Source organism: Staurois parvus, unplaced genomic scaffold (genome assembly GCF_062004578.1).
Source record: "Staurois parvus isolate SC_StPar_1 unplaced genomic scaffold, SC_StPar_1.0 ptg000151l, whole genome shotgun sequence".
NCBI classification, from domain to species: domain Eukaryota; kingdom Metazoa; phylum Chordata; class Amphibia; order Anura; family Ranidae; genus Staurois; species Staurois parvus.
This window is the reverse complement of record NW_028317947.1, coordinates 8,700,544-8,719,185: the sequence shown is the minus strand read 5'-3', so window position 1 is coordinate 8,719,185 and position 18,642 is coordinate 8,700,544. Positions and strand designations below refer to the sequence as shown.

Here is an 18,642-nt window from a genome sequence, read left to right as displayed (position 1 = left end):
TGCATGAATGCTGCCGGCACTGGGGAACTACAGTTCATTGAGGGAACCATGAATGCCAACATGTACTGTGGCATACTGAAGCAGAGCATGATCCCCTCCCTTCGGAGACTGGGCCGCAGGACAGTGTTCCAACATGATAACGACCCCAAACACACCTCCAAGACAACTACTGCCTTGCTAAAGAAGCTGAGGGTAAAGCTAATGGACTGGCCAAGCATGTCTCCAGACCTAAACCCTATTGAGCATCTGTGGGGCATCCTTAAACGAAAGGTGGAGGAGCGCAAGGTCTCTAACATCCACGAGCTCCGTGATGTCGTCATGGAGGAGTGGAAGAGGACTCCAGTGGCAACCTGTGAAGCTCTGGTGAACTCCATGCCCAAGAGGGTTAAGGCAGTGCTGGAAAATAATGGTGGCCACACAAAATATTGACACTTTGGTACCAATTTGGAAATTGTCACTTAGGGGTGGACTCACTTTTGTTGCCAGCGGTTTAGACATTAATGGCTGTGTGTTGAGTTATTTTGAAGGGACAGCAAATTTACACTGTTATGCAAGCTGTACACTCGCTACTTTACATTGTAGCAAAGTGTCATTTCTTCAGTGTTGTCACATGAATAGAATAAAATATTTCCAAAAATTTGGAGGGGTATACTCACTTCTGGGAGATACCATATATATTTTGTAAAGTATTAGTATAATATAATAATGGCTATGCTGGACATTTAAAGGAACCGCCACCAAGTTAAATCAGAAGGATCTAAAGCATAATACAGGCACCTAAATATCTACAGTATCTACAGTCCTTTAAATAAGGCAGAATCAGAAAGGGAAAGGACAGAATACAACATAGTAATACTGAAACTGAGCTTTGGACACTGAATGACTGTGTGCATTCCTTAACACAATCAACATCTGCTGAGGACAACATCCTGCCAGGCCACTGTGTTCTGGCACAGGCTCTGTGTAAGACATCATGTCTGTAGACAGTAAATGCCTGGGCCAGCATTGTGTTCCAGTAGCTGTTAGGAAGGAATCAAGCTGTGGCCTTAGTCACAGAAGAGGAAGAATCTGACAGTAAAGGATACAAGAGAGGTGGGAACTCAAGGGGGGTTTAGGAAAGTTGCTATCACCAGAAGATTGTTGGAGAAAAGTCTGAGAACTAAAAGGTTGAATAGAAAACATTCATTCGGATGACTTTGGATATCACACTACCATCCATGGTATGCACAGCAGTAACTTAAAAACATAAAGCTGGGAGTGGGTATACCTGCAGAAATTAGCATAGTCTCCTTTATGCCCAGTAGCTATCTGGCCAAGTTCTGGCCATTCTTGGTAGGGCTGGAGATTTTTCACCCACAGTTGCATCTCTCACATTGTAGAGTGGTAGAGATGTTGGTACTGCAGGTAGGTGTGGGCAACTGAAAAGTAAGGGCAGTGCTCCTACCTCCCCTCTCTCATTTGGGGCAATGATCTCAGACCTGTGCCTAGCTCTCAGCTTCCACAAGCTACAGCAAATGCAAGCTGGTGGATTAAAGAACTGGCAACTTGGGCTGAAACGCTGTAGCACTGCTGTATGCTGGTTTGCACACCTCTTTATGAAAGATTGTGGTTTCCTGTAGAGACACCGAGTTGCCGACTCTTTTATTTACCCCTTTGCAGGTGTGGCCAACTCTAGCCCCCGGCCCCCAGTGCTGCATATACTCAACTATGGTTCACTTCCCCAAAACTCAATATACCCAATACTTCCAGATCTATGGGAGCATGTGATTTTCTCCCCTTCCCCCCACAATGTAGTTCTAGATGCAATAGCGATCTCTAGAAAAACAAATTATTAAGGAGCTAGCACTTTAAGACTTATTCGTATGATCAAAAGGAAAGGAAACTGTTAAACTAACTCACTGGTTCTGGTTGGGTAGCTAATGTAAAACACGGCTTCCATCAACTGGTACCCAGACGTCATTAGAAATGAGTGCCAAAACCAAATAAACAATGAAAGTCCAAAAAAATATAATTATTCATGCACCACTCCACCTTCATCAGAGCTACAAAGTAAATGAAACACAATAATAAAAATAGGAACCTATATCACAATATCATAACATAAGTTCCATCTTTCATTATCTTGTTTCATTAATTTTGTAGCCCTGATGAAGGTGAGTTGGTATTTGGCCCCGAAACTAAATGAATTTTTTATGTCAGCAAATTAAGAACATAACATTTTTGTTTGATAATATGATGCAAAATCGTGTAAGCTTACACCCAAGTTGAAAAATATCCTTGCTAGAGAATAGGCTTTACAGGAGTTATAGCATCCTATTCCTTCTACTTACCACTAAATGTTTGGTATTAGAAGGATTTACTAAAGTAGTAAAGGATGTTTAGTTTGCAAAGTATTTTTACTGATATTTATTGTTAATAATATTAAATATCTAGGCTATATTATTATATGTAAGCTTTAATAATCAAGCTGTTATATTTAATTATTCATATTATTATTATTATTATTAATAATAATAAAAACACAGACACATACACACATTTTATATATATATATATATATATATATATATATATATATATATATATATACACACACACACACACACACACACACACACACACATACATATATATATACATATATGTATATACACACACACACACACACACATACATACACACACACCTATGTATATATATTTTTTTACATATATATATATATATATATATACACATATATATACATACATATATACATATACACACACACACACACACACACACACACACACACAGACACACACACCTATGTAAAAAAAAAAATTATATACACACACAATTTAATAATAATGTATTTTCAAATTGCTAACCAACTAGTGCAGTTATTTATACAGATGTGCAAAGAGCGGAACATCAATTTCTTCTTATGACATTTTTTGTCAACCACTTAAAGATGAATTTGGCAAAAAAAAAAAAAAAAGACAACACATTGGTTTAGTACTAGTCGTAAACTCATGAAATGATAGATTCTAAATACAATGTTTGAACAAATAGAAAAAAATAGAACATTGTTATAAGAGGGATTTTTCTGTAAAGTGGATGATTCCTTAAAATCAGTTGCAAATCATTAAAAACCTGGACTAACCAACTCTATGGATTCGTGTCTTTTTTGAACCTATGGCTAAAAAAACCAAACAATGTAGAAGAGGTCAAACATGGAACAATGCATTAATTTCAATCAGCAGGTCTCTGTCCCTTTAAAAAAAAGGCGGAGTCAGGCAGTGCCTAAATAACTTCTCATCCTGATACTGTCCAGGGAAAATGAAGTGAAACAGTTCTCAGCGCTCCAGGCTATAAACTGCTGTGTTGGAAGCAGTCTGTGAAGTTGTGGATTTTTTATTCCTAATATGCAGGTAAGTCATTACTGTATACAGGTGGGGATTGTAGAATTAAAAGGTCATATCCTAGGGGTGCTATCTACTGAATTTACTATTGGGAGGATTGCTTCATTTTAGTTTTTCACATTTCTCATGGGAGCTGGTGCTTATTACCTGTGCATTAGAAGGACATGATCAGCATGCATGCTCATAATTGTGTATTAGAAGGAAGTTAGACTTACGCGTCCTGAACTTTGTTTATACATGGAGAAGAGAGGTAGGTATTCTTATGTGTGCATTAGGAATATATGTCCTGATATCTTTGTATTAGGAGGAGGTAAGAGGTGTCTTGATATCTTTGTATTGGGAAGAAGTGAGATGTATCCTGATGTTTGTGTTTTAGAAGATGAGAGGTGTTCTCTTGATACCTGTATATTAGGAAGAAGCAAGATATATCCCAATGTCTGTGTATGAGGAAGAAGTGAGAGGTGTCCTGACTACTATGTATTAGGAGGAGGTGAGAGGTGTACTGTTGTATGTGTATTAGGACATGAGAGGTGTATTAGGACATGAGAGATATATTAGGACATGAGAGGTGTGTTGATGTCTGCGTGTTAGGAAGTTACGAGGCAAGGCGAGACGTGTCCTTATGTCTAGGTCTTAGTAAAAGGTGAAATGTAACCCCTGATGTACATGTAGTAATAGGTGGTGCAAGGTGTCCTGAGGTTCATGTAGTAATAGGTAGTGAGAGTTATCCTGATGTCCATGTAGTAATAGGTGGTGCGAGGTGTCCTGATGTCCATGTAGTAATAGGTGGTTATAGGTGTCCTGATGTCCATTTAGTAATAGGTGGTGAGAGTTGTCCTAATGTCCATGTAGTAATATGTGGTGAGAGTTGTCCTAATGTCCATTTAGTAATAGGTGGTGCGAAGTGTCCTGATGTCCAGGTAGTAATAGGTGGTCCGAGGTGTCCTGATGTCCATGTAGTAATAAGTGGTCCGAGGTGTCCTGATGTCCATGTAGTAATAGGTGGTCCGAGGTGTCCTGATGTCCATGTAGTAATAGGTGGTCCTAGGTGTCCTGATGTCCATGTAGTAATAGGTGGTCCGAGGTGTCCTGATGTCCATGTAGTAATAGGTGGTCCGAGGTGTCCTGATGTCCATGTAGTAATAGGTGGTTAGAGGTGTCCTGATGTCCATGTAGTAATAGGTGGCAAGAGATCTCCTGATGTCCATGTAGTAATAGGTGGTGAGAATTGTCCTCATGTACATGTAGTAATAGGTGGTTAAAGGTGTCCTGATGTCCATGTAGTAATAGATGGTGAAAGGTGTCCTGATGTCCATGTAGTAATAGGTGGTGAGAATTGTACTGATGTCCATGTAGTAATAGGTGGTTAGAGGTGTCCTGATGTCCAAGTAGTAATAGGTGGTGAGAGGTGTCCAGATGTCCATGTAGTAATAGGTGGTGCGAGGTGTCCTGATGTCCATGTAGTAATAGGTGGTTAGAGGTGTCCTGATGTCCATGTAGTAATAGGTGGCAAGAGATCTCCTGATGTCCATGTAGTAATAGGTGGTGAGAATTGTCCTCATGTACATGTAGTAATAGGTGGTTAAAGGTGTCCTGATGTCCATGTAGTAATAGATGGTGAAAGGTGTCCTGATGTCCATGTAGTAATAGGTGGTGAGAATTGTACTGATGTCCATGAAGTAATAGGTGGTTAGAGGTGTCCTGATGTCCAAGTAGTAATAGGTGGTGAGAGGTGTCCAGATGTCCATGTAGTAATAGGTGGTGCGAGGTGTCCTGATGTCCATGTAGTAATAGGTGGTTAGAGGTGTCCTGATGTCCATGTAGTAATATGTGGTGAGAATTGTACTGATGCCCATGTAGTAATAGGTGATTAGGGGTGTCCGGATGTCCAGGTAGTAATAGGTGGTGAGAGGTGTCCAGATGTCCATGTAGTAATAGGTGGTTAGAGGCGTCCAGATGTCCATGTAGTAATAGGTGGTTAGAGGTGTCCTGATGTCCATGTAGTAATAGGTGGCGAGAGGTGTCCTGATGTCCATGTAGTAAAATGTGGTGAAAATTGTCCTGATGTCCATGTAGTAATATGTGGTGAGAATTGTCCTGATATCCATGTAGCAATAGGTGGTTAGAGGTATCCAGATGTCCATGTAGTAATAGATGGTGAGAGGTGTCCTGATGTCCATGTAGTAATAGGTGGCGAGAGGTGTCCTGATGTCCATGTAGTAATAGGTGGTGAGAGGTGTCCGGATATCCATGTAGCAATAGGTGGTTAGAGGTATCCAGATGTCCATGTAGTAATAGATGGTGAGAGGTGTCCGGATGTCCATGTAGTAATAGGTGGTTACAGGTGTCCTGATGTCCATGTAGTAATAGGTGGTGAGAGGTGTTCAGATGTCCATGTAGTAATATGTGGTGAGAGGTCTCCAGATGTCCATGTAGTAATAGGTGGTTAGAGGTGTTCTAATGTCCATGTAGTAATAGGTGGTTAGAGGTGTCCTGATGTCCATGTAGTAATAGGTGGTTAGAGGTGTCCTGATGTCCATGTAGTAATAGGTGGTCCGAGGTGTCCTGATGTCCATGTAGTAATAGGTGGTTAGAGGTGTCCTGATGTCCATGTAGTAATAGGTGGTTAGAGGTGTTCTAATGTCCATGTATTAATAGGTGGTGAGAATTATCCTGATATCCATGTAGCAATATGTGGTTAGAGGTGTCCTGATGTCCATGTAGTAATAGGTGGTGAAAGGTGTCTATGTAGTAATAGACAGTTAGAGGTGTCCAGGTATCTATGTATTAGGAATAGGTGATATGTTTCCTAATATCTGTTAGGAGTAGACGAGAGTCCAGATGATCATGTGGTATTAGTTGGGTAGATGTAAAAACAGAAATTGGTCATGTAATAAGAGGAAAGAGGTACCTGGTCCTGCTACTTTGTTTTAGGGGGAAATGAGAATTAAGTATCCCGATTTGTCTAGGAACCAGGAGAGGAGTCCAGAAAAGATTTGGAAAGAAGAGATTCTGATATTTTTGTGTTGGGAAGACCATATCCCAAGGTTTCTATAAAACAAAGAGTCTTAATTTCTTTGTTTAAAACAATGTGAGAGCTATGTGTCCAGTTCTGTATAATTAGGAGGAGATGAAAAAGATATTCCTAGTATGTGTGTAGAAGGACATAAGAGGTCCATGGGCTGTATTTTGTGTATTATACATAGCATGGTTTATTTATTAGGGTAAACAATGAAGGAGCAGTGTGTAATCTGAAGTAATCTATAACAACCAACCGGCAATCTGAAGGTTCTAAACCAGTGAACTCTGATTGTTTGCTATGGGTTAGCACACTCCGAACATTATCACTGCTCTTTGCACTGCCTTACTCAATAAACCCAGCAAAGATGGATGGTAAGTGCCTGCGGGTAATAAAGCATGAGGTATGGCCTGCCCTATTGTCTCGGCTTCATAAGGGAAATGTTTTGGGGTTTTTTCTGTCCACAAGAATAATGTGACAGGTGCATGCTGGCTCTACATCCTCAAAGTATTATTTGACAACACTGTGCCATTTAACCCTTTAACCTCCAGTGTAAAACTGCTTTTTCTCTGCAGTTGATTTGCCAGCATCCCCACCCTGTGAAGGGGGGACAAAGCTGTCCCTGATGTCTCAGCAAGGCAGTTGAGAGGTATGCGCTAAATGTAGACATTCTTATCTTATACCAGTCTGGGAGAAAGAGAGAGCGAGAGTGGAGAGCACACAACATTAACCCTTGGTCCACCACATATATATTGCTTGCTGCAGTCATAGGCAGGGAGGGGTTAATCCTGATGCAGACAGAGGGGCTAAAAAAAAAAAAATGTAGGAGCCCAGCAGGCACAGCACCTGAAACTTTCAGCCAAAGCATCTCTTTTATTTTCAATCACTTATTTCTCTAGCTTCAGCTCCTTGAATGTATTAACCAACTCCACAAACGCAGTGTCCTTGATAACTTTTTTAATTTCTCTAACATTGCAATTTTTACTACACGTTTTCGGGATGTTACTTATCATTTTGCTAAAACTTTGTGCATCGGTACTACTTAGACTTAGAAGAAAGGAACACCTCGAAAACTTTTCCTAAAAATGAAAAAAAGTTACATTTTCAGGACAAGTTTTCAGAGTGTTCCTTTTTCCGTCCAAGCAGTACCATTGCACGAGATTTTAGCAAAATGTTACCTATCAGACAAAAAAAATAAAATACTACTTGGACCAAGAAGAAGGGAACACCCCAAAAGTCTGATCTGAAAATGTAAATGTTACTGAAATTTTTTTTTACAAGTTATCACGGGGAATTGTTTTTGTTGCAAGTACACTAATATGGCCGCAGTCACCTCAACTATCTCTGCACAAACGTATTTACTTTTGAAACTACATATATTGGGATATACAACTTGCATACTAAGGTGAGTTAAAATGAACTTCAACTTATGTAGTTAATACATTCACGCCCAATCTGGTCTTCTACACGAGCTTGTGTCAATCAGGGTTCTGTAGAACCCTGTGGTTCTAGGATTCCTCCTGAGGTTTTGAGGTTTCTAGGGGTTCCTTGAGCAATAGTTAGTACATTGGCAACCAGTCTGTTCCTCGACTGTGGCCTCTCTCACTCAGGGGTTCTGTGGAACCCTAGGGTTCCTTTAGAGTTTGCGAGGGGGTTCCCTGTGCAATATACATCTTTTACCACCAATGATGATCTTAGCGATCTGTAAGGTAAGAGCGTGGTACTTCCCAATGACCACAAATGTAAGGAGCATCCTACCCAGTGACTATCACAGTAACTATGAGATATAGTTCCCTGAGTCAGAAAAGTCTTATCATGGGGTTTATTGTGGTTGGTAGATAATAAATATAAAGCATAGTATTCCATGTTTGTCCCTAACCATGAGTTTCCTTGATATATCTGAATGTTCTGCATTTTGGCCTTGTCTGCTTTGCTCATAAAACTAAGATTTCAACTGCTTCATGGATGTAGAGGAGGCCTTTGACATCATCAACCGGAACATTTCTCAATCATAGTGACCAAATACAGTTGTGTTCAAAATAATAGCAGTGTGTTGAAAAAAGTGAATAAAGCTCAAAATCCTTCTAATAGCTTTTATTTCCATACACATAAATGCATTGGGAACACTACACATTCTATTCCAAATCAAAACATGAAGAAAAATGTATGTTGTTCCTCTAAAAAAAATTGAAGAAAGGTGAATATTAGACTGTTCAAAAAATAGCAGTGTTTGTATTCTTCTTTACAAACTCAAACATTCACTATATAAACTGAAAAATGTTTGAAGATTTTGCTTTCCTTTGAATCACTTAATGAATATTTAGTTGTATAAGCACTGTTTCTGAGAACTGCTGTACATCTGTGTTGCATGGAGTCAACCAACTTCTGGCACCTGTGAACCAGTCCAGCCCAGGATGATTGGACTACATTCCATAGTTCTTCTCTATTTCTTGGTTTTGCCTCAGAAACTGCATTTTTGATGTCCCCCCACAAGTTTTCTATTGGATTAAGATCCGGGGATTGGGCTGGCCACTCCATCTTGTTGGTCTGGAACCAAGATGTTGCACGTTTACTGGTGTGTTTGGGGTCGTTGTCTTGTTGGAACACCCATTTCAAGGGCATTTCCTCTTCAGCATAAGGCAGCATGACCTCTTCAAGTATTCTGATGTATTCCAACTGATCCATGATCCCTGGTATGCGATAAATAGGCCCAACACCGTAGTATGAGAAACGTCCCCATATCATGATGCTTGCACCACCATGCTTCACTGTCTTCACAGTGTACTGTGGCTTGAATTCAGTGTTTGGGGGTTGTCTGACAAACTGTCTCCAGCCACTAGACCCAAAAAGAACAATCTTAATTTCATCAGTCCAAAAAATGTTGCGCCATTTCTCTTTAGGCCGGTCAATGTGCTCTTTGGCAAATTGTAACCTCTTCAGCACCTCTTTTTTTCAACAGTGGGACTTTGCGGGGCTTCTTGCAGATAGCTTGGCTTCACATAGGTGTCTTCTAATTGTAACAGTACTCACAGGTAACTTTACACCTTCTTTGATCTTCCTGGAGCTGATTGTTGGCTGAGTCCTTGCCATTTTGGCTATTCTTCTATCCATTCGGATGGTAGTTGTTCACTTTCTTCCACGTCTTTCAGGTTTTGGTTGCCATTTTAAAGCATTTGCGATCATTTTAGCTGAGCAGCCTATCATTTTCTGCACTTCTTTATATGTTTTCCCCTCTCCAATCAACTTTTTAATCAAGGTACGCTGTTCTTCTGAACAATGTCTGGAACGACCCAATTTCCTTAGAATTTCAGAGAGAAATGCACTGTAACCAGCATGTACATTTGCTGCCTTCCTTCCTTAAATAAGGGCAATAATTGCCACCTGTTTTTCAAAGAATGAATGACCTCACTAATAGAACTCCACACTGCTATTATTTTGAACCTGCCCCTTTCAATTAGTGATTCAATTACACAGAATCAGCAGCATGCATGTCATGACTGTTGGGTCTGTTGGATTTCTATTACTCTACTACACCTGCTAGTAAATTATTTGCCATGTAGAAATATCATTTCTACCACAAACAGTGATAGATCAGGTTAGTGATGTCTGACTGCTATTATTTTGAACATAAAACTCTATGTAATCAACAAAAAATAAATAAAAAATGTATGGGTTGGATATTCCACTTCTTATTTCCATTGGCAGTAGAAAAAGTTTATAGATTTTTACTAAATTACGTTTATTTCCAGAATAACATATTTGGACCAAAGGCCTCTGATTGATGTTGTCAAAGGCTTCCTTTACATCAATGAAGCAGCTGAACCCTTGTTTTAAGAGCAAAGTGGATAAGGTGGATAGTTTTAGCAGTGTTATCTTTCTATTTATTATTTTTTTTTTTTTTAGGTAAAGCCTGTTTTCAAAGATTAATTGAGGGAGAATATAGTTAAAACTTTTAGTGTCAAAACTTGCCAGCCTCATCATACCTCATGTACATGGCCAGTGAGAGAGTCCACCATGCTGAAAAGAGCATGTGTAGGCAGCAAGGACTGAACAAGCTTCAACACTACAGCCTTTCTGATTTGAGCGGACTGTTAGCATTTCTTTAAGTAACGGGCACTTTAACACCAAGTACCATAGCATTCTGTGCTCTAATAATTAGGTATAGACATATTCCTATCTGACATACTTAGCCACAGGTCACTACATAGATAAGTTTGACCTATAATTAGAAAATGCTGTACTGTATACACTGGAACAAAACACAGACATCAGTATTCTGCTTCCGTATATTAAAAACAGAATTTGCTGAAATTCTTCACAATTATCACAAGAGATATGAAAAAAAAAAAAAAAACTCTCTCCAACTGAAGGCAAAGTATTACATGCTGATTAAAGCTACAGAAACATTTTATATTGAATTAACCCTTTGAGGACCAAGGGACGTATTTGTCCCATGTTTTTAATTGCATGTATCATCTGATTAAGAACTTAAAACTCTTCTTTTTTTTTTGGTTTGAGTCAAAATATTAGTTCTTATCAACAAACAACAAATGGATCTAGCTTTTTGCCCATTATTTCATGAAATGGCTTAGTTACAGCAACTGAAGTGTACAAACTTTAAAAACAAAAAAATAGATTCTTTTGGCGTTACAAAATCTTACGGTCCTCAAAGGGTTAAGGGATGATCAAAAAAAGGTTAATATATTTCAGGGCATACTCCCATGTAGTGGGCTTTTTAATAATAAAAATAGAAAAAAAACTATATTTCAGGAAATAATAATGATATTAAAAAATAATAATTTTGTTAGATTCTTGTTTCATATTACTTTAGTAATGTATTCAAATAAATCCTGGTAACCGTAAAATATAGTCATGGAGTTATAGCCCAAAGAAACCAGGCTGGGTTGGGTCTCATCTTGAGAACCTTTGTTAGATGTATTGAAATAACTGTCATTGAGGTTGAGGACATTAAGAGGAGAAATGTCCTATGAGATGCTATTTACGCTATACAATTTGTGGAAACAATACTGTTTAATGTTTCAGCACAATCGACATCCTGTACTATGTAATGGCAGGTGAAGAACTTCCGATTCACCTCCACATTAGTTACTATATAAGCTCTTAGATTTGACAATGAAATATACTAATTAATTCCAACTATCTGCTAATTATTCTAATTTTAACATTTATCCTTTGTAAAAATGGTGTCATTTACATAAGGTTTAAATGCTCGTGTTGGCCAGAAAGCTATTTTGTGTTCAACGTTAAAATAACATATTACTAAATATAACAATTAATCTATATTTATGTTACCTACAGATAAAGTTAAAAAAAGATGTTTGCAGCAACCAATATTACAGTTGTTATAGTTTTATTATGTTCATATATATGGTAATATTTATTATTATTTTATATGTACAGTCATGTATTGAGAAACTTTTAGCAATTTTTTTAAACCTGAAAATTGAAAATATTATTTAACAAAATTGACATCAATGGTTTCTATATTTTTCTGAGCTTCAATACACAATTTTTATATATTTGCAAAAGTGATTAAACATTTTTTTTTCCATCAATATTTCTGGCTGTAAAAAAACAAAAAACAAAACACACACATACACACTACCAAAAAAAGCACAATAATAATTATAATATAGAAGTGAGCTTCAAAGCTATCAGATATGTATTTGATAAATTCACTAGAATTATATACCTGACTGTATAATATATACAGTATATTGTAATAAGCAATATCACTTTTAAAAATTCAAAAGTATATATATATATATATATATATATATATATATATACATACACACATACATACACACACACACAGCTACACACGCATACATACACATGGTGTCAGAGCACATCGTAAATACAACTTTTTTTTTCCAGATTAAAAAAAAAAAAAAAAAATACAACATTTTTAGATAGAGGAGTTACATTTCTAATCATTGCACTGAAAATATTATTGAAGGAGAACATCAAAATACACTTAAATATTGTAAAATCCTACATTTGGATAATCCAAGAAAGCTTTCATACAGCCGTTATTCCAGAAAGAAAAAAATATTTATTCAAAACTGCCATGGCTTTTGTTTAAGTGTTCACCACTATGAAAATATTTTTTTCTTTTTAAATCCTGTACAATAAAATATCAAAATCAATTAACATAGTGAAGTAAAAGGTGTTTATGATGATAAAAGATTAAAACCTTTGTAAGCATGTAAAGCTAGAAGCACTGTATTGATAATTACAAACAGATACAAGTATTGGGACATTTTTTGGAGTGTCTAGGGTTTGTAGTTTTCAATGCAAAAACAGTGCTATATTTTTATATTTCTAGATTTATGTTAGTATATTATGACAACTACTTTTCCTAAATTGCCCTGTGCTTTTAATTTTTATAGCATGCCTTTACTAAATTTGTAAACAGGAAAACTACTTAGAAAATGTGCTCCTATCTCTCTAGAATCCCTAGCATTATCAAACAGCAGTCCAGTCAGTACCCACGGGGGAATTTGCGTTGTTATCACATCTACGTATGTGAGAGATAGATTTGGAAAAAAAAAGAAAATGGTTGTATACTTTTTTTTTTTAATTTATCTGGTACTTATGACTTCCTGAATGTGAATGGAGATGACAGATTATATACCTGTGTAATAAATCATGAAAAATAGTTTATTGTACATGTTCTCATGGTGCTATAATTGTTTCTCATGCAGAGCAAGAGTCCCGGACAAGAGGAGACATGGGGGAATGGGGCTTTTTGAGCTCGCTGTTAGATGCTGTCCAGGAGCACTCTCCCATGGTGGGACGGTTCTGGCTGGTGGTGATGCTCATCTTTCGCATACTCATCCTGGCCACCGTGGGTAGTGATATGTTTGAAGATGAACAGGAGGAATTTGTATGCAACACTTTGCAACCAGGCTGTCGTCAAGTTTGCTATGACAAGGCCTTCCCAATATCCCACTACCGCTTCTGGGTCTTTCACATTGTGCTGCTGTCTGCCCCAGCAGTGCTGTTTGTAATTTATTCTATGCACCAAAATGCCAAGATGGGAAGAGATGCAGAAGAAGCAGAGGAAGCAGCACAACATGGACAGCCAAGCAGCATCAGGTCCAAGTTAAGGGCTGACCAGCGTGGACGTCATATACGCACATTCTACATTGTCAATGTGGTGATGAGGATAATGGCAGAGGTGGGTTTTCTGGTGGGACAGTGGTTCCTCTATGGGTTCAAAGTAGCTTCAGACTACATTTGTGAACGCACACCTTGCCCACACAAAGTGGACTGCTTTGTGTCCAGGCCAACAGAAAAGACCATTTTTCTGCAGTTCTACTTTGTTGTTGGGATCATCTCTGCCCTTCTCAGCCTGTCTGAATTGCTACACATTTTGGTAAAGGGAAAGTGTCGGTCTAGGGAAGGACTAGGGCCTAGTCCACCTCCAGCCTATGAGAGGGATAATTGGTCCAACAGAGAACATGAAAGGACCAATAACTTTCTTCTCCGAAGACAAAGTTCTGATGATCGGAGAGCTAGCGGGGCTGGTGGTCATCGGCTTTCTATTGCATATCCTCCGGGTACAGCATATAAACTGAAAGTAGGTCCTAGCTCAGCTATCAGTAGCAAATCATCTAGACTGATCAAAGCTGACTTAACCGTATAAAGCTATGCTAGGTGGAACTATGTAAAAGTGGGATCTGCAGGTGCATTGACTGGCATGCTAGCCATGTAATTTAAAAAAAACAAAACGTTTTACAAAGACAGATGCCATGCCAGATGACAGAAAGGCATCCATTCTCGCTGGATATTTTCTGCAATTAGTGGTCTTACAACTCCACTCTAAAAAAAAAAAAAAGTGCTGCAAAATGTGGTATAACCACTTCAGCCTTCAAAGAAGGGGCTGTCTGAAATGAATGCTATGCATAGGAGGACCTTCTATAGACAATAAAAGTGCTATGTGAGGTGGAGAGAGCCACCACATGACTTTCCTTCAAAAGGTTGTTCTGGTTATTAGAATATTTATTACCATAGAAGTCAGTTGCTGCAATCACCCTCAGCATCTCCTGGTAGCGAAAAAAGTTGTTTATTGAATGTGTTTAACATGAAACAGTGGATAATGAGATGCTATTTTCATGTACAAAACGTATAAATTGTACAAGGTCCACAGCAGGATCAAAAGTAGAAACCAACCCATGCAGAGTAGGGATGTCAGAATTGATCAATATCACACAGATTGTGGGAAAGAATGTTTTTGCTTAGTTGTCTGTATGATTCTGGAAAATGGAGTGGTTTACTAAATTTTGTACAATGAGCTAGGCAAGACCTCTCAACAAATGGTTAGAACATAAAGGTTATAAAACAAGGATAGAACAGGATGAGTGTAAGTCTGCATCTGAGCACCACAAACCAAAAACGCTAATTTTGTTTTTAACATTCAAAGCAAACTCACCCATCCACCCATGTCTCCATGCTTTATTTTGTTGAGAAATCCCTTTGAAAAACACCCTCAGACATTTTGTAGCTGTGGTCATCTTGAGTAAGGGCAGATGATTTATGCAGCATTTACTTGCTGGATGTATGACATGAAAATACTACTGTCTTGGCTGTTAGCAATCCAAGGGCTTCAATATTTGCCAACTTCCTGGCTTGGAATAGGCGATATGGCTTCACTTTGACAGGTACCACCTTTTACGTGCTTGTCCCCATCAATTAGTCGAAGCACTGATGGTATTTTTGTTTAACGTGTACAATGCCTGCAGGTCGCCATATTGCAAGGCAGGTTTTTTTGGGAAGCAATTTTAGAAAAAAACATAGCAGCTACAGATAAAAATGGAAAGCTATTAGTAGCATTAAAATGACTGTGCCTGGAATAGTAAAGTGGCCACAAAATATTCTGCAAAATAAATAGTAACTACTTACCTTTCTTAATGGCTGTGCTACCAAACGCTGCTCCATTCAAGAGGAGTCATCTGCTGATGTTCTCAGTAGAAACCAACTCCTCCCGGAGTGGTGATCTTCTGATCCCCTCCCCTGCAGTGCTCAATAGTTTCTCCAGTCAACCTCCATGTCACTTCTGTTTCATGTAGTGGCCTGAAGGTCAGCAGAAGGAACCATTGAAACCAAGCGGTGTTTTGTGGTGCTGGCCACAGGAAAAGTAAATTTTTACTAGCTTCTGCAGGGTATTCTTTGTGGTCTTAATCCTAAAAAATAAATACCACTTCAAAAGCCCACACTTGGATATCTGCTTCCCCATTTCAGTTGTGGGCACAGCTCCCCAGCCCATCTCTGCTCACAGTCCACCAAACAATATGAAGCAAATATTCAACATCAATTTTGATTTAAAAAGTGTACTGACGCATTTCACCCAACAAGCAATTGCGCTACAAAAGCCCTCACTTGGATATCTGCTTTCCATCTCAGGTGTGGACACAGCTTTACTGCCCATCACCGCTCCACCAAACAATATGGAAAAAAAACACTGGCCATCACGTTTGTTTTAAAGTTTCAGACGCATTTCACCCAACAAGGGCTTAATCACAGAGGTCCTACAATTAAGACCTCGTTGTGTGAAACACGTCAGAAAGTGAGGATGCCAGGTGGGGTGATCGTCAGACTATTCCATACGGAATATCAACGTTTTAAACTGAACCTGGCGTGTGGCTTTTGTCCCATATCGTTTGGTATTCTTTGCAGCCAGTTTATTATCTCTGACATGGTCGCTCTAAAGTGAAACTTCAGGAAAAATGCTAAATACAGGTTTGAAATGTTTATATTTGCCATTTACATGTCACAGGCTTTACAGAACATTATGTATGGTACATTGGGCATCTTTTCCAGCATCTCAGCTTGGTTGGCACAGACCCCCCTCCATGATATATGAATGATGATGAAAAAGGTTCAGGACTAATAAAGTGTCACGATTTATAATGGGCAGGAAAAAAAGGGCAGGCAAGGCTTTGTATATCATAAGACTGTATACTTTTGAAGAATTCCACTGCTGAGCCTGAGTATCACCAGCTCCAAGCTCAGATGCCAAGTCTGTCTCCCTTAAATGGAAAATAAATGGAAAAAGCCAGCCTGCGTCTAAAAGACCTATATAAATGTTAAAGCCTCCGAGCATAAGCAAAAACTGTTGTGACGTCTGAATCTGACATTAGGCATTGCTGTTAATGTGTTTGTAGGGGGAAATGAAGTATATATCCATCTGTTTTAACCTGAGGTCATACTGTTTGAAGCTTGCTGGACTGCTGCTGGTTTTACCGTCAGAAAAGCATGGCAGAGGGTTGACTAGGCAGTTTATTCCAATAACATGGATGGCTGGAAGTGATTATCAGGTGAAGGAATTTTCAGAGATAAAAATCACAAGGACAACCATTCAGCATCTTTATACTATTGTTAATAGTTCTGTAAATGCGTGTCTATGGGGAAATAAGCACGAGTTCCCAGAACACGCAAATGTGAATACAGCCTTGAGGTGTTACATGGTACCTATGGCTGTACTTCCACCATTTTGGAGTGCTAGATGCTTTGAAAAAAAAAAAAAAAACTAATTTAGTATGGGGCAATGGCCTTCCCATCCTCAACCACATGCACACATCCTTCCCCACTTAACAGTGCCTGGTGCCTGAGCAATCTGTTCCTTGGCCCAACCACTGTCCAATGGAAAGTGAGGGAATACACAAGCTTATGCAAACATGGACTTTCAGACTAAGAGGGTAAAAAAAGACCAAGGAATGCCATTAGAAATCCTCAGGCCCCATACAGCCTTCCTGACAGCCCCCCCAAAACCCCTGCCACCTTGACTATTGGGCAGTTGTAAAGCACCCCAGAGTGCCTGTACCCAGTGCAGATTGCCCCCACTAAGTATGCCATGTCAGGCCCAACCAGTTCAGCAGCAGGCATCGGGGATAGGGATTGGTCTATTTACACATTTTAGGGAGCAGACAGAGTAAGCCTCTGTGCCGTGGCCCCCATAATTTAAAGTTCTGGCCTGCCTCGGTGCAATGATATAAAAGAGGCCAAAACTTTAATGCTTAGAAACCACAGCATGGAGGCTTACTCCACCTGCTTCTGAAAATGAGAACATAAACTGATGGGGCCCAGGAAACCTTTAATTGCTGGGAGCCTCAGTCCCTGAAATTACTGTGCATGCCCCAAAGGTATTTGAAGAGTCCCCTCTGTGCCGCCGGACCCCCTGCAGAACCTACAGGGCCTGGGCCCCTTCCAGGTGGGCCGTCTCTACCCCATGTATCGTCAGCCCTGAAAAAGACTATCAGTATGGGTTGAGGGAGAGGGTGAGAGGGAGGACTAGGCAAAAAAATTAAAAAAATAAATGTTTTTGCCTGGAATAAGACAAAAATGGGGAAGAATCATAGAGGCAGCCTTTGCTCAGAGCTTTGAATTCCTAACCCATAATATGCTTATAGATAAAGAATTCAAACTATTCTCTGACTTTCCTCATCACTTGTTTTAGATCTGTGAAGCAGAAAGTTGAGTCAAAGGACAGTCGTCATATTTGTCTCAAGTTGGATTTACTTTTGAAAAAAAAAAAAATCCATTTTCTATGGAAATATACAGCATGTCACTACTTTTACAGCCAAATATGGACATTGTCTGCTATACCTTAAAAGCACTAAAATGATCAATTATGCTGCATTCTATTTTTAAAATGATGAAGTACTAGAACTGAGGTTACAAAGTTCTTCAATGAACTTTTTCTTGTATACAAAACATGAAATATTCACTTTAGGATCGGGTGATGAATAGGGATGAGCTGACTGTTTGGTCTGAACCTAGGATATAACACAGCAAAAGTGACATTTCCAAAGAAAAAAAGTTACAGTGTAAATGCTGGCAAATGACATTTCATTGCCAGCTTCTTTAAAAAAAAAAAATTGGGAGGGGTCTGTGTGCCATGTTTTGTTTGTTTTTTTTTTTTAAATAGCAGCCGGAAATGAAATGTCGTTTGTCGGCAATTGAAAGTGCAAATTGTTTTTCTTTGCAAATGTCACTTTTGCTGTAACACATCGTGCAGCAATAATGGAAAAATTTGAGTATTTTTTTTGTATATATATATATATATATATATATATATATATATATTTTTTTTTTTTTTTTAAACAGAAGCCAGAAGAATGTAATTTTCCAGCAATTTAAGACCATTTTTCCTTTGAAAAGGTCACTGCCCATTAGACATGTGCACACCAG

General features: G+C 38.7%; 1 protein-coding gene across 1 annotated transcript; it reads left to right on the top strand.

The window, feature by feature from the left end:
- Positions 1-3,316: 3,316 nt before the first annotated feature.
- On the top strand, positions 3,317-18,374 carry GJD3 (gap junction protein delta 3). The gene is made up of 3 exons (XM_089674393.1): positions 3,317-3,413; positions 6,999-7,072; positions 13,155-18,374. Exon 3 carries the CDS (start codon positions 13,181-13,183, stop codon positions 14,096-14,098), a length of 918 nt encoding a protein of 305 aa, XP_089530519.1. The 5' UTR covers positions 3,317-3,413; positions 6,999-7,072; positions 13,155-13,180; the 3' UTR covers positions 14,099-18,374.
- Positions 18,375-18,642: the final 268 nt, after the last annotated feature.

Bases quoted from the DNA above. Each gene is read 5' to 3' on its own strand.
- GJD3 (XM_089674393.1), top strand. From the start codon at position 13,181: ATGGGGGAATGGGGCTTTTTGAGCTCGCTGTTAGATGCTGTCCAGGAG.